General features: G+C 31.0%; 1 protein-coding gene across 1 annotated transcript; it reads right to left on the minus strand.

The window, feature by feature from the left end:
• Nucleotides 1-1,051: 1,051 nt before the first annotated feature.
• LOC139504102 (irregular chiasm C-roughest protein-like) lies at nt 1,052-15,595 on the minus strand. Its single transcript, XM_071294162.1, has 10 exons — nt 15,502-15,595; nt 13,322-13,690; nt 10,292-10,573; nt 9,364-9,624; nt 7,651-7,953; nt 6,633-6,947; nt 6,137-6,241; nt 4,978-5,005; nt 4,290-4,369; nt 1,052-2,664 (listed from the first exon to the last, which is right to left on the minus strand). Exons 1-10 carry the CDS (start codon nt 15,593-15,595, stop codon nt 2,237-2,239), a joined length of 2,265 nt encoding a protein of 754 aa, XP_071150263.1. The 3' UTR covers nt 1,052-2,236.
• Nucleotides 15,596-17,670: the final 2,075 nt, after the last annotated feature.

Raw genomic sequence — 17,670 nt, forward strand, 5'->3', positions numbered from 1 at the left:
ATCTTAAACTGTGAGCAAGAGTAGCTATTTTTCGGAATGATTGACGGCAGTTTTATATTGTCACGAAATATGTTACGTATAAACAGACAGCAAGAAAACCAAATTTCTGTATGCATTATAAAAGAATATCAACTTTAAATTTTGACATATGCAAGAGTATTCCAATTTCAAATTATAAACTATGTGATTCAAATCGTGATGTACTAACATATTAGCTATAAACAAAGACACTAACCTCCTCTAAAAAAAAATAAACACAGCCATGTTTAATTTGACCAAAATATTACAAAATCAATGCACTAAATACTCGATATGACGAGGTTACAGAGTTGCAATTAAACATTTTGTTTATAACTAGGTCAAAGTTAACTTGCACGAGTACCCTGTAGAAATCTCTCTTAACATTATTGAAAACTTAAAACTGAAACAATATTGTGACTATTTGTTAGTGTTATGCACACTAGGATTGAGAATTGAATGCTTATATGTGGAATAGTTATATTAGATTATAATTAAAATCTATCACATATTTAAAATGTTTAATGATTACCAGGAATAGAATGATTGATCTAAAGCACTTATAGTTTTAAATTGATGGTCTCTTATATAATTTATGGTCTAGAGGACAATTTCGATAGGCAATGTTTACACATTATTGAAATTGAAGGCTACATTTTAACCTTGACATATTGAAGTTTGTATTTATTTATTTTTTGTTGATATACTGCTGTCTAGTATTGGTGTATTCCAAGGGTTCAGCACATGATGAAAACAAAGAGGAGAGCAGTCAACAAATAGGGGCCGTAGTGATAGTTCGACGCTTCGATAGTCCGCCGATAGTCCACCAGTTCGATAGTCCGACAGTTCGATGGTCGGACGGTTCCATGATCCGACAGTTCAATAGTCCGACAGTTTGATAGTCCGACAGCTTAGTGGTATTTATACTTCATATGTATGTGAGTTTGAAGTCATGTACCGGATTTGTGTACTGTATATATATGATGAAAGTGCCATTAACTGATTTAAAAGTAAAACGACGAGGGAGATAAGTAAGGATTTATACAATAAAATTTACGAAAAACACATCAAAAATGTTGTAAGGATAAATATGTTATATAGCTATCATGCTTTCCCTAGCCTGGGACAAGGGTGTAAAAAAATACACTGTTAAAACTAATTCCAAATGGTTTACCTCAAACGAAGACATAATATAATTCTGACTTGTTTGGTCTTGTACAACGCTTAGTATATCTCAAATCATTTTGATGCAAACATGCTGCATTTATATGTTAAAATAAAACCACTGTGGACTTTTAACTTCCATTTATCAATCTAAACGTATACCAACTATAAATAGCAATACAATGAATCGCGCATCATTCAGTAGTAGTTAAACAAAATAGATTATGTAAAGTCTGATAATAAGTTTTCTGTCAACATTTTTCTAAAGAATTGAAACATTAAACTTAAAAAAAATCACTAACAAATATCATCGAGAGCCTAAATTGTAACAGTTTGATAAAACACCAAAACATTTAAAAACATTTGAATTTGAATGTTTCTTTAGAAGTTGCATCCAGAAAGGCTTTCCGTGAGAAATCAAATTTAAAAATGTGTGGTTTTTTTAAGCACTGCGTGACTAAGCTATTGATGGACTATCATCATACCCTGAGAGTACTAAAAACTCCATAGTCATTGCATTGGTACCTACATAATTTGATATATACCTTCCTTAAATTGTATCTATATGAATTTAGAAACTTTCAAGTTATTAAAGTTCTAACTCTATTTAGAGCAAACTGTTGAAAAAATCTACATAAAAATAAGTAGAAGTAGTATGATTGCCAGTGAGACAGCTTTTCACCAAAGTTCAAGTGGAGATGATATAAGCAATTATATGTATGAATTTAAGTTAGAGTTATCTTCCCCCGAATATACATTTTTAAAAAATCGCTCTGTTTCTACATCGAATATTACATTACTGAGATAAACAGACCACTTATTCTCTACACGTCATAATCCTAGCCCCATTTTTGTGAGAGGTTTTAGTGCCTCAAATTTTTTATCTGTATTCTGCTTTGTTAAATGTCATAAGATCTTTGTGAACAGTGTGTTAAGGGTGATAGGTTCATGATCGATTGCTCGCTTACGTCCATTTTGAGATGTGATTTACGTACACAGTCATGGCTCATACTTAAATTTTTTCAAAAAAATATAATAGGTCTTTTCAAATATTTCATTGTTTGAGAGACAAATTAATGTATTCTCCCGTATTTCGTATACTATTTACTTGACCGTCATCTGCACAGAATTGTGTGTTTATATTATCCTGCGAAGCATATTGTTCTGTAATCCCAACGATAGGTTTACATGCTACGATCGGAAAAGGAGTAGAAGTTTCATTGAGTGAATTGTGTGTTGTATTGTTATAAACGTGTTCGTCCTCAACATAGTTATGTGCCATCAATGTCGTATATGGCCGTTCATATCCGTCGTCCAAATGTTCTGAAGTATGACTGTCATTGTCCGATGTAGCTATTGATTGGTCTGGGGTATCGCGGTCATTATTCTGGAATGCCAAATGCCGTTCTCCAGACACGATAGATGTGTTCCTATGTTCAACAATTGATCTGGCTTCTGTAGAAATCATCTGATTGTTTTGTTCTGGAATTAATCATTTTATATAATTGTGCTTTGAAATTACAACAAATTACAACATGATGTTTATCCAATTCTTGAACCAATGCATGTATATATCATAAAGTATTCTTCTGTGCACGATTTTATCATTTTTTACGCAAAAATATCGTAAAATCGTCATTTCGTTTTTTCTCTGTCTGTTATAAGGTGAAATTATGGCAGCTCATTAATTGTCGTGTTTTGAAGCCGTAGTATACCGATTGTCACCTTATAGTAAATAATCAACAAGGAAGCATGGATATTGAGCACGTGTATAACATGTACAATCAGATAAAAGATTATTTCAGTAACAGATCCATGCGTATTTCGAAAACTGGGTTTTTTTTTTAAAGGGGCACGCTAAGGTCACTTTGAATACTGAAAATTTGTCGGCGAATTGCTTCCTGGAAGCAAGCAATTAAAAAAGAGTAAACTTCTACTAAATGTGTACAAATCAAAGAATTTTCTTCAGAAAAAAAAGTATATGTAAATAAGTTTATTAATGATAAATATCAATTTTGTTATAAAAAAACATATGCATATCTTTTTTTTTAATTTGAGGTTCAAATGACTTAAACGTGTTTAAACGTTGAATAATACACCAAACAGAAGAATTCCGAAATAACCCATATTTGAAATCAATATGTGGTCGTTTCGCTGATATCTATATACATTAATTTTTCTAGATCAAAATAAGGTGTACATTCACATTTAAGGTAGTTTAGGGGTTTTGAAAAAAATCACAGAATTTTCGTCTACATTGCCTAAATGAGGATTAGCAAAAAAAATGGCAAAATTTGCTTAGATTGTTCATAAACAAAACACATTATTGTGCATAAAAGGAAATCTATGAAACAAAATTTTGGAATAAAATATGATAAAAAAGTTTTTATAATATATCTTAATATAAATTTTGTAACAAAAGAGTTATCTCCCCTTAAATGGCTTATTTGAAAAATGAATTTTAAAAGCACCAATATTTGTTTTTTGTTAAAACATTTTCAATAATGCAATGAATAACTAAGTTTTCTTTATAGAGATAAACAGTGTAACCAATACATTGAGAATATGTGTCCTAATTTGCAGATTTGTGCAAAAACTAGACCGATTATTCCCTGTGATTGTACAACTCAAGATTGTGGTATACCCCTGAACTACCTAAAGCAAATGTAAAAATAACATAAATTTTTAAATAACAATCATGAGGTATGTTGAGGCGAAAGCAAAACACATCAAATGATTTGATACAGAGCCAGGAGATATAGTCGGTTTTGTTTTAATACATATTTATCAACTGAATATGATATGATTTATCTGTTACTTTCTTCATGATTGCCAGTCAACTAAAAATGGTAGTATAATGAACATAGGAAATCAACTTCAAAACCAAAAACGAACGATTTTGGATGACAGTTAACATGGGTTAACAATACTCATTTATTTGAGACATATGAGATAGCTTTTTACAAGTATAGACAGTCTTTTGCTTGCTTAGAGTTGACAGGTATTTGTAAAAAAATATTTTGAAGGATCCGTTATATAATCACGATTTTTTTTCTGTTATTTATTATAAGTTTTATAATAGTTAGGGATTCCCTGAAATAACATACCATGTTCGTTGTTGTCTTCAACAATCTCGATATAATGGACAACCTCGTTAGCTGTTCGAACATTTGTGGTTGTTATCATCCTAAAATGATCGCAAACACAATAGCATTATATATTTCCTGAATGTACAGTATCTGTTTTACTAGGGAGTTTGAATGGATTATTTGGTAGTATAGCAATAAAGGAAAGCCTTGGCACTTACCATTTTTTGTACACATAAGAAGATGTCAGAATCATTTAAATCATAAGCTTGTTTTATTGGATTGACAGTGGCAATAGTTTTCAAAATTTTCAGATTGGTGTATAGAACACTTTGATTGTCTTAGTTAATCAACGGAAAATTTCAGTCAAGGTATTCTTTATTATGCCAGTATTATGTCCGTACAGAACCTCTATTTACTGAGTTTATACACCTCTAAATGAAAAGGAGTCCACCAGCAGTGATGTCGACTCAGTGCTAGTAAATATTGATAACTTTAATATTTTCTTGCGTCCGCAAACTTAGTATTTTTTAATACAGTAAGCTATTTTGTTCATACATCTTGTCAGTATTGAAACACTCACTACTGGGTTCATTATACCATTAAGTGATGGCATTGTTTTTAAAAGACTTTAAATCATTAAAATGTGTAAAAAACCTTCTTAATTCTGAAAAAACTAACAATCAAAATGCATTAGATAGTAACACACCTTTTTCTATATCTTTGCTTAATGTATCCTGTAATAGACAAATATCATAATTAAACATGAAACTCGAAATTTTTTTTATTTCGACATGTTATATTTTGTTTATTCTATAATGTTGGAGTTTATATTCCAAGATTTCTCTTTTTTTTTTTGGACAGATATATGTATGCACAAAGATATTCAATGTTTTTTTACTGGCAATCTATGTTACGGAAATTTAGAAATGATCTATGTAAACTTGTCGCTCCTTTAAATAAACTTATTCTAAAAGGTTACCTATTCAACACTGTAATAAAATCATTGAATATTGTTTTTATTGGTATAAATATTGATTTTGTTATCAGTAAATTAAAAGCTAACTAAGTATTACGAGTATATTATATACATATTCATGGATCTACTATATGTCGATACCTGTAGCTTGGCATTGCACAAGGTCATGTTTTTCTCTGGCTGTTTATGACGTATTTACACTAAATCCATTGGATGTTGGATGTGTACGGATTGATAGTTTGGTCTTAGATGCATGATTTTTTTTATTAGTTGTTAGTTGCTTTGAACTAGCTGTCAGATAACTGCGAGTACTCTCAGATCTGTTCATTGTGCCTTTTTGTGTCGGGATGTATAAGTACCCGGCCATGTCCACTTGTATTTTTGTCCATCTGATGAGTTAAGCCTTTTTCAACTGGTTTTTATAGTTCGTTCTTATATTGTTCTGTTATACTACTGTCCATGGTTAAGGGGAGGGTTGGGATCCCGCTAACATGTTTAACTCCGCCACATTATTTATGTATGTGGCTGTCCCTAGTCAGGAGCCTGTAAATTCAGTGGCTGTCGTTTGTTTATGTGTTACATATTTGTTTTTCGTTCATTTTTTACATAAATAAGGCCGTTAGTTTTCTCGTTTGAATTGTTTTACATTGTCTGATCGGACTATGCGGTATGGGCTTTGCTCATTGTTGAAGGCCGTACGGTGACCTATAGTTGTTAATGTCTGTGTCATTTTGGTCTTTTGTGGATAGTTGTCTCATTGGCAATCATACCACATCTTCTTTTTTATACGTACAGTTTTGCAGATATTTCTTATTAAATTATTCATATCGTCTTTTGTATGGTTATAATTTAGATTTCATTTTAAGTAAATAGGATAATAATTACTTACGCAAATATGTTCCCATTACAACCAGTAGGATCACAACTAGGATGAGTAATACTATGATGCCAATGCCCTCTGAAGATATTTCCTTTCCTTCTGAAGAGATTTTAGCTAAAACACAATATACTCATTGTTACACTAATAATCTTACTAAAGTTAGAAACATGTATTATTTTTTGTTTTGGTGCGTGTTCTTGAGATTGTTTTTATTATGTCATACTGTCTGTGATTCTTGGAATTTTTTGTGCTCCTCTTATATTTTTCTACTTTTTTAATTAGGTTTTCACTTCGGTCTGAAAGTTTACATGTCACAGTAAAGTTCTGACGAACATATAACTTTTTTGTTTTTAATTGCAGAATACAAATGTGTATTATCTGTTACGATACAATGTACATAATGGCGTGGTTTATGTCCAACTGGTCACATTTGTCACATTTGTCACATTTGTCAGAAAATATCTATCAACTTCTATCTTATTAATGGTTCTTTTCGTGTTCTTACCAGTTTGTCTTACTTCTAAAATAAAATTGTTCATGGAATAGTTATTGCACACTGTGATGTTAAACCATTGGAATCTTTGCAGTTTGGCAAGACGAAATGTTACTTCTATACCGTTTGCTGTTATATTGACACCATGGAAACTCATTGTCAAGGGAACACTTTTTCTAAATATATCCTTTATATTGAGACTTCCAATTGCATTCAAATGAAGACAATTGATTTCTGACGTACTGTAAACTGTAACTGTTATATCCATTGGTTTTCCGATTTCCCCATATTGAAGGTTCTTGTTGTCAGCTACAAAAACTGGTGGTCCTTTGTACAAAAGATTCTTTTCATTTCTTAATATTCAAAGTGTTTGGATTAACTAAATGAAATACTATTTTTTTCTTTAATGTAGAAGTATTTGTGTGTTAAATTTCCCTTTAACTTATTACGCACATTTTTAAATGTCATCATAATGTATACATGAAAATCTTAAGACAGAAAATATAATTAATAGTTATTACTGTCTGGTTAAACTACGTTTCACATAATCACGATACTAGCTTAACTATTCACCTACACACGATATATGATGGAAATGGATTCAACTAAACTGTGTAATGTGTCATGGTATTTATTGTCATTTTAATCATTGCGATAACGATAATTTGGCATTGCACATGGTTATGATTTTCTCTGACAGTTGATGACATTCTGTTTGTCTAAGATGAATACTAAATTGAAATATAATGATTAAACCAGAGCATTTATACATGGGATACATGCAGAAACGTTGTCACCTGTTTATTGTTAGTAGGTATACGTTTGATCTCCTTAATATTCATCTCAGACAGTTATGAATGAAAATAAAAACAACTCGCTATAAATAACAAGCGCCAGAAGCTATATCTACGTTATCATTGATACAAATCCCGTCATATAAGACAACACAACAATGGAAAGAACAATTTCTGTAATCCATTCTTCACAAACGCAAATCCCGTAATTGTTATCAAATTAATTTCATACTTACCATCTGATACCAGGTATGCTTCACCTTGTTGAAATTTGTTTCCTTCTCTATTAGGAATATTATTTGAAGCATTACATACGTATAAACCAGTGTCCTGGTACCTGAACAAAGCGTCTACAGGTGGCAGTGTGGCAATGCCATCCGAGGAGACCTCTATATACCGTATATGCTCATTGAAATAGGATTTATGTTCCACACGGAAAAATGTTATAGTATTAGGTAATCCATCTCCTTTGCATCGAACTTTTCTTTTGTTTCCAATCATAGATATGTTGTTATTCGTAATGTATACAAAAGGTGGGTCTGAAAAATTATGTCATACTTTTAAGTTTCAGTTTCAGTTTTACATGTATGTTACAGGCATCTACTTACACTCATTGGGTGGTATAAACTTCCCACTAACACAATACACTATTACAACATAACCCTGTGCCATTACACCATACACGTTACACCTTTGCACTTATGTATTTTGTAAAATGGCGGAATTTTCAGCAAAATTATAAAACACCAAAACCTGACAGGCTCATATAAAAAAGACATACCAAGAATACAAAAAACATTACCTTGTCATTTTGTGAAAGAGTGGTGAAAGAAAGAAGATGAATCTTTAGATTTATAGGTTGAAACTATACTGACAACGCCATGTCTAAAAAAAGAACAATACAAATTAACAAACAATAGTACATTAAACACATCAAAGAAAAATAACGACTAAGCTACACAAACCCAACTTATAACTGGGGGTGATCTCAGAGTCTCCGGAAGGATAAGGAGATCCTGCTCCTCATAAGCCACCCGTCATTTTGCTCATGTTAGTAAAAACCCGGTAATTCGTATAATTCGGTATGTCAAATTCGTGTGAAAAAAACGGCATTGAAATTACGACATAAGGAGCATATTCGCTGTAAACTTACTAAAACATGTAATCACTATTTTAAAAATTGTCTATTCTGTTGATATTTTGAACAGATACAGAAATATGATTTCTAATATTGAATGTTCCCGTAAAGACAAAATAGGAATTTATACATCTTACACATCCAAACGGATTCCTCACTTAAGCATAGGTTTTACCTCACGAGGCCATGTTTAATTGCGTTGCAAAGAAATCGATAAAGGTAAGACAAATCGAGTTTCTCTGGAAACCAAATCGATGAACTTAATGACATCAATAAGAAACTGGACTTGGTGCATTGGCAGGGTGAGCATCTCCCGCTATTTGTATATCACATTCGTTGTGTAGATCTCAACATCCTGTTGATTTCGCTAAAATTTGATTTTAATGAAAATAAAATAGATTTGGCTCTTATTTGTGTATTAGAATATATTTTTGTTTTCAAAGGCTCAGTTTTTGTAAATTTATCTGCAATAATAGAATTTTAGGCAAATTATAAAATACCTTTAAAAGTTTCCAGTCATTTCAAAAAATGACTGAAAATATTAGTCAGCATTTGTGATTCCTGTATCCCGTTTCAAAATGCTTAAAGTTTTACGTCGTTTTAGAAAATGTCTCAACTAAGAAAATGCCTGTAACACATCCTTGTTTCGAATTAGAAGAAGTATTATGCAATTTCAACCGTAAGGATAGCCTTACCTATATAGTTGTTTTACTTTGTTTGTTTGTTAAAAAGCATATATACTTTAAGTAGGTAGTGATTGTAAAGACTAAAAAACAAACTAAAAAAGGCAACAAAATCGAAATAAACTTGCAAAATACTACAAATGATGTCGTGAAAGATCCGTTTCCTATTTCATTTCCTGCAACACAAGTATAATTGCCCCTGTCTTGCGGATTCAATTGTTCAAACAGTAAGCACAAGGAACTCGTTTTCGATATACGACTGTTGTAATTCCTAAACCAAAGTATGAAACTGATATTTGGATGACTTTCAACTTCACAGCATAGTTTTTTCTTTGAACCTTCAATGTCTAACGTTGTTTGTTCTTGGTTTATGAATACCTTAGGTTTGTCTGAAAATGTAAGGCAAAACAAATATAATATAATAGAAAATTGTTAATGTCGTCTGATATGATGCTTTTGGTCTATTTGGAGAAAATGGAGGTCAAAGTCAAAGGTCAAGGTTAAGGTCCAGGTCACGTTTAAAATTTCTAAATTATGATATCGAACAGTTTATAAGCATTTGATACTGAGACAACTTAACCGAAGACTTTCTTCTTATTTACATATTTTTTTTTGAATCAGCGTACAATAAGCTGTCATTTGACGCTGGAATTGACATTCATAACCAAAGTTTAATATTTTCATATCAAAATAGATCCTTACTGGTGGAAAGACCTTCAATCGTTCTCTGAACAATTGGTTTTACATTGTGTTTATACTTCTATTCATCTACATTATACCTGTGATATAGAAATACAAAGTAATAGTAAATGTAAGATACCCTTGTAATTAATATACTTTATAGCCCTGTTTGATAAATTGTCTAATTTTGAAATAACAGGTTAGAGAACAATTGATCCAATATGAAGTTTTCAGATTTTGAGTTTTAAATTTAGTCGGAATTTTACCAAGTCTATCAACGAGGAAATTATGCATCCTGGTAAAAGACAAATTTAACAAGTGAAATATATAATAAAAAAAGACTACTGTGAAAAAATAATACTTAAAACGAATTACATTTAATTTCCAATCGGATGGTCTGTGTCAACGGCTTTTTAGTTAGCTCATTAATGACTTCACAAGTTAGGTTTAAATTGTTATCTGTTCGTTCTGGATAAAATTCATACACATTTCTTAGTGGTCCGCCCATTTTCAAGATTATCCCATTTCTTTTCCAGATTATGATTTCAGGAGGTATTCCACTTACAACATTGCAGGATAATTGTAATAACTTGTGCTCGATTCCAATGATTGTGTGATTATCCGTTTCATTGTCGATGGTCAAATTTGATGGCAGTTCTTAAAATAGTGAAGATAACATTGTAAGTTAAATACAGCATTTGGTGAAGAGAAGAATTCATTAGGGAATTTTGTTTTAAAGCTTTTATGTTTATCTTTTATCTTACTTATCATAATATGTGTTGTTGTCTCGTAGACGAAGCCTCAAGCAGCTCATTTTTGCTTATTAACCAAAACAAATGAGCTGCTTGATAAAGTGATTAAGAAGTGACAGTTCATTAGTAACTCTACCTATGGTATTTGAAAATAAGAAAACATTGAACAGTTTAGATCTGGGTTTTTTTTTCTTCGCCTTTTAACTTTTGAAAAGAAGAAAATACTCCAAAAATATATTATTTGATTCGAATTTAACCTAATTACATAAATGCCCTTGTTTTAACATTGTTAACTCTTGGTTTTATCAGCAATCAAAGCCTGATATCAAAATTGTGTTAAACTACCAATTAAAGATGTAGTGTGAATCATAACCAATTAGAATACTTAAATGTCTATGGTTTGTTAACGTCTCTTTCCTCGTGTTAAGGTAGATAGGGTGTCTTCCTCCATCTTGGATTTTGAAATACTAGAAAACAAGGTCTAGATCTTTGATGAAATGCGCAAATGTTTATAGAAATAGGTAATTCATGTGTAAGAATTTTCATTATAATATAGAAAATGCCATGTTTGATCATATTTATGATTGTATTTTACAAAATTAAGAATTCTTTTGTTTGATTCAGTTTTTTCCAACTTTGTCAAATAAGGGGAGGCAACTCAAATGCAAGGGCAGATAATCCAGATAGTGTTACTTTTACAATAGAATGTGTTAGGAATTTACCCATTTTTAAATGTAGCAAGAAAACGAGTCCGGTGACCCCATTTTTTCTTTTTCTTATCTGAAAGCATAATATTGAAGCTATCTTCTCATATTTTATCTCAAAATTCTATGGTGTGGTTTGCGTTTTATGGCGGAAAAATGGGTTTTCCATGCATAATCTATACAAAATCTTGACAATTTTGAACAACCTGTAGCGTGAAAATAAGTCCGGTGACCCATTCTTTTTATTAATGTTTTTAAACAAGCAGGATATGAACTACATTTTGGCAAATTATTAAAAGATTCTATGGATTATAATTTAGACACCCCATCTACCTTAAAGCATAATATATTTCACATTTCTAGCCTAATATTCCTCTTTTTAAAGTTCAGGTCAAATGTAAAGAACGGGTCTCATGTCGTTTCATTTAAAAAAAAGTTCATAAATACTATGTTTTGGCAAAATATACATTAATCATGGCAGGCCTATAATTATCCAAGAGACAATTGACATTCCTATGGTATTTCGTTGTGCCATTTTTCCTGCCGATTTGAGTCTTTTTGCATATAATGCAGACCTCATACAGCAGCATCTTATACTGAAGAAACAGAAGCTATCATTATTATTTAACTAAACGTTCCGATAAAAACATTTTCTTAATGTAAAACTTTATAGATATAGGAAGATGTGGTGTGAGTGCCAATGAGACAACTCTCCATCCAAATAACAACTTATAAAAGTAAACCATTATAGGTCAATGTACGACCTGTAACACGGAGCCTATGATAACTATATTATAGGGATGTTTTCCATCGAGCTTAAAATCAAATACCACAGACACAGTAACGGCTGTCATAAATCGGGAATGGTTTTGATGGACGTATTCGGTATTAAAGACAAAGTTTAACTTGTTAGTTTGCTTTTCATTGTCAGAACAATGTTTAATAATATAAGTTTCTGACACTGTATGATTTTTTAATTTTCATAATCAGAAAATGTAATATGGTTCCTAAACCTTTTAACAGAAATACTGTTAATATAGTGTATTAAGGAGCAACGATATTGAATATGACATTATCAATTTTCTATTCATTACTTTATGCCTGTTATCTACATATTAAGGTAATGCTGATTATAAAATCAACTAGACCATGTCGAACAAGTATTAATTTCGACAAGGTTTAACAGGTTTATGACACAACAAAAATCATCTTGCAGGATATTATTTGCCAATTTAACTCGTCGATGTAACAATGTGTGCTTCGTACATGTTTTTAAATTGTAAATCATAATTTGTATACAATATCTGACCTTATAACATTTTAATACAATTTTACCTCTAGTGTCCTTTTGCAGAAACGACTGCATTAAATTTTTTCAAGAACTGTTGAACAGTGATCAAAGCAAATATTTTGCGTATCGATGATGGTCATTCGGCATTATTAAAATGGACGAATACTAATTTTATTTAAAAAAAGATTAATACAGTTTTTAGCTGATTCTTCAGCATCATTGTATAAGAACTTATTTATACTATACTTTAGAAAGTACGTACAAATAACAAATGAATCTGTTACAAAGGAAAAAAACATAGATTCATAACTTTGCTTGTTGTTCTTTTCAGTAAATGCAGTAATGGTTCTTAACAAACTCATCAAATATGATGGTCTTTACTTTGTTACACCCAATTGGCCTGCAAAAGACTCATCCGCAACGATCAAGTCACAACAATAGAAAGAACATAAAAGCAATTTATAAAGCATCGAACACCACAAATGTTCTTACAATGGTGCAACATATTGCTAATGAAATATACTCCTTTTTGATAGTTATATTTTTTTTTAATTAAAAATTAAAATATGGAATTAATCTTCCTTTATGGAACATATCTATTAGAATCATTTCATTCCTGAGACATTTGTAATATTCTACGTTATATCAAAACACTTACTTGTTAATAGCAAAATGTATGTTACCACTTGAATATGATTTCCTTTGTATGGATCTATCATACACCTATAATACCCTTCGTCACAAAGCGAGGCATTACTTATTTCTAGATCGTAATGTCCCTCATTCCCAACAACTCGTAATCTTTTTAAGTTTGGAATCAAAGGGTTTATCTCCCGATTATTTGTATATGTTGTTATCATCCAAATCTTTTCTTTTCCAAAAGGGTCAGAAACTGATATAGATGACGGATTCGAGCTGTTATGTGCAGGTCCATCCCAGACTGCTCTATATTCGTCAGATTTATTTATACATTTAAGCAGAACTGTTTCTCCATCGGAAAAGTTTATATACTTAGTCGTCTCATGAGCTATGAATTAAAATAGACTAAAGATTAATTCGTCAATTCGAAATTAGAGGGAATAATATCAGCATAGATGAATAAATTGTGTCTGCAAAACTATTTTTTCTGAAGACTTATTTGAATCAATCACTTTTTCATATATATACATCAATATTATATGTTATTCAGGTCTCAGACAGGGTATATACTGTGACATTCCCGGCTTAGAGTTTATATCCCCTGAGCCGAAGACGAAGTGGATATAAGCCCTTAGCCTGGAATGTCACAGTATATACCCTGTCTGAGACCTGAATTACACGTATATTTACGATTACCTCTGTCTTAATGTTTTTACAGTGCAGGTACGCCTATTTGTTTAACATTCATGATGCAGAATGGATATTTATTTCATCGTGTTTATTGTCACTTGATATTTTGAGTAATCCATTTTAATGCATCTTTTTAATCTTAACAATTTGTTTTTCCTTAGGAAAATGTTTTCAATAAAGTTTTTAGATTTCATATTTTGTGTTTGTATACTTTGGTTTTTACAACACATATATTGAAAAAGCCAACCTGATATGTTCGGCATACGTGAAGGATTCTGTAATTTGCTGTGAAAATAATTTTATCGTTTATGTAATAATTCATAATAACACTTTTATCATTAAATTTAAGTATTTCAAGTGTTAATTGCGTGATTTTGTATTGAAAATGTAATATTGAATGATGTAAGTCATTATCTTCCCTCTTTCAGCCTCTGAAATTCCTTGGTGTTCTGTATACCTTTTGACTACGTCACATCGTAAGCGGTCTTATGATGACGTTTTTAGGTTATAATTTGTGATAAAATCGTCTTATATACCACTGCAGTTTCCTGAAGATATACTGACATCTCTGTATTGTTATCCAATGACAAACCTCGACACATTTGTAATCCGTAATATATACATATAAAATAAAATTGAGAATGGAAATGGGGAATGTGTCAAAGAGACAACAACCCGACCAAATAAAAAACAACAGCAGAAGGTCACCAACAGGTCTTCAATGTAGCGAGAAATTCCCGCACCCGGAGGCGTCCTTTAACTGGCCCCTAAACAAATATATACTAGTTCAGTGATAATGAACGCCATACTAATTTCCAAATTGTACACAAGAAACTAAAATTAAAATAATACAAGACTAACAAAGGCCAGAGGCTCCTGACTTGGGACAGGCGCAAAAATGCGGCGGGGTTAAACATGTTTGTGAGATCTCAACCCTCCCCCTATACCTCTAACCAATGTAGAAAAGTAAACGCATAACAATACGCACATTAAAATTCAGTTCAAGAGAAGTCCGAGTCTGATGTCAGAAGATGTAACCAAAGAAAATAAACAAAATGACAATAATACATAAATAACAACAGACTACTAGCAGTTAACTGACATGCCAGCTCCAGACTTCAATTTCAACATATATCTTTTTTTTTTTAACATTCATAAATTCTTTATTGCACTCTTTGCTGTTTTAACAAATTACTTAATGTACAGCATTCCATCAAGTATCTCTGTTACATACAATTATAACTGATATCCAGGGAGAATATACAGTAAAACTTATGTTATTTTATACATAGCCATTTAATACATTTCTATTTTCTATCATTACTTTATAAATAAACATAATATCATACAATATCTTATCGAAGTACTTAAAGATGTTACAGACAATGTGTCGTGAAATTTACGGAGAAAAGTCCGTTATCGGTTCTTTTAATAGAATTTTGAAACATATGAATATATGAATGAGATACAGCGTGGTTACTGTTTCTGTTAACTTTTGTTAATTCGTACCTTTGGATTTATACAATTCTTTGGAAGTGTTTGTTAATACTAAAGAATGGTAAGTAAAGTATTCTTTTTGCTTGTTTCTTATAACCTTTGTCATGATTTTTGATTTTACAAATTTTATTACCTGTGAACAGTCTGTGACCTTTATATTGTAAACATTAGAATTATCCTTATTATTCTTATATATAATATGTTCACATAGTTTCACATAAAAAAAAGAAAAACATCATTAAACATATGAAAATGTACATAATCTTTGTTGCACATATATGATAGGATACATGTTGAATATTGTCTAAAAACTATTTATTTTTTTTAACTTTATCCCCCTTTTCTTTCCAAATTAATTTTATACTTCACTTTCATGCATACATAACTTACATACCTACATACATACATGTTCACACATATAACATGTATAAAGACCTTTACAGAAAGATGCATTCACATACATTGTACATGTATCTACATGTGTTTTCATACATTTTTTGTACATAGACACCTATACTTATATTATAGTAGCATATTTTTTTTACTGGTCCACTGGTGAAATATTGAAAACAAGTACACAATATTAACATTCTAGAACATACATTCTGCTTTTTTTCCGAAAGTTAATTTTGTTTATTTCAAGATCTGCAACACTTTTTTTAACATTTTGTTTATTTCCATATTGGCCGTATACTATAATTCAACTGTACTCGAGATTTCATATTTAAAAATTTTCACTATGTCATTGTCTATTTTTTTTACCTAATTATTGGATTTATAATTTGATTTATAGACTGAAAAAAACATTAAGCTCAGCAAGTGATTGAGTCCAAAATAAGCATCATCATGAATCTTGTATAATCTATATACATATATCAGTTTTGGCTTTACTTTAACATAACTTTTGGAACACGATGTATTTTATAACGATGTTAAAACGAAAAATATTTTTTTAATTAAATCCTTGGCTCATATCAGTATGTGCAAACCGTATTCGTAAACTTGATATTTAGATCGAATCTTACAAATTCGACTTGTTTATGACGTCAGAGTTACTACAACAGTGGTATATCTGTACTTAAGTATCAGAGTGTATCGATCTGTCCTTTAATATATAGATCAATTATCCAGACATATCTCATTAATGCATAACTAGTGAGTAAATAAACTCCTCATAGTTACATAAAACATATAATATCAAACTCGTTGAACCTCTCATTTGATTGACAGAATATTCCGTAATGCTGACAAAACAAACAAATATAACAAAAATAGGGGTACCGCATTCATCATTTTGCTATAATCTTAACTACTTTGAAAAAAAATGTCGACAAAGAAAAAAAATGGCATATAGACAAAGCACATACAAAAAAACATCAATCAAGAATACAAAAAATTACCACAGCACAGCAGAACAAACTGGTGGGATGCATTAGTAGGATCTTCACCAAAATGATAATATTTGAAAAAGGAAACAGTAAAGGTAAAAAATTTCCAATGATAAATAAAATATCACTATTACATTTAATTACGATGATAAACATCTCAGCGTCGATAGTACATATAGTCTATACTAAAACCAAAAATAGTATTTTCAAAGTTGAAACGGAATATTCATCAACAAGGTTCCGATGAACCTTTCTAGAAAAAGGACAAGACTCATGAGTGACACCCGAAACAGTCAAAAGACACAAATTAAGTTCAAAGTTGAACAGCAGCGGGAACCCAAAATCCAGAACGTTTTTGCCAAATATACATGCATACCTGAGGTATTCTATTTCAGGAATACAAAATATGGTATGAAATATAACCAAAAGATTGACGAAGTTTACTATCAATTGGGCCTATTCCTTTATTCATACTCATTTGTGCTACATAATCAACACGATATGTGCAAATGTGGAGCAGGATCTGCTTACTCATTTGAGATCACCCCGAAGTTTACAGTTGTTTGTTTGTTTGACAGTTAGTCTTTTTCTTTTTTCAGCTATGTTTGTTTTCGACTGATTAGTTTGAATATACCATTGGTATCTCTCGACTCTCTTTGAATTATTGCACATTTTACGAAAACTTTATCTTCCTGTGTACACTGAAATTGGTCTATATGTTTATATTACATATACTGAACTTTAAAAATTACTTTAGTGTATACTTAAGGAGGCTCGCGGGTGTATGGTTTTT

Source organism: Mytilus edulis, chromosome 14, assembly GCF_963676685.1.
Source record: "Mytilus edulis chromosome 14, xbMytEdul2.2, whole genome shotgun sequence".
Taxonomy (NCBI): Eukaryota; Metazoa; Mollusca; class Bivalvia; order Mytilida; family Mytilidae; genus Mytilus; species Mytilus edulis.

Excerpts from the sequence above, each read along its gene's own strand:
- LOC139504102 (XM_071294162.1), bottom strand. The coding sequence starts at position 15,595 with ATGACAAAGGTTATAAGAAACAAGCAAAAAGAATACTTTACTTACCAT. Across the intron at positions 10,574-13,321 it reads ATACATTTTGCTATTAACAA|AACTGCCATCAAATTTGACC; the intron begins GTAAGTGTTTTG and ends CACTATTTTAAG. Across the intron at positions 6,242-6,632 it reads TTTAGAAGTAAGACAAACTG|CTAAAATCTCTTCAGAAGGA; the intron begins GTAAGAACACGA and ends ATTGTGTTTTAG.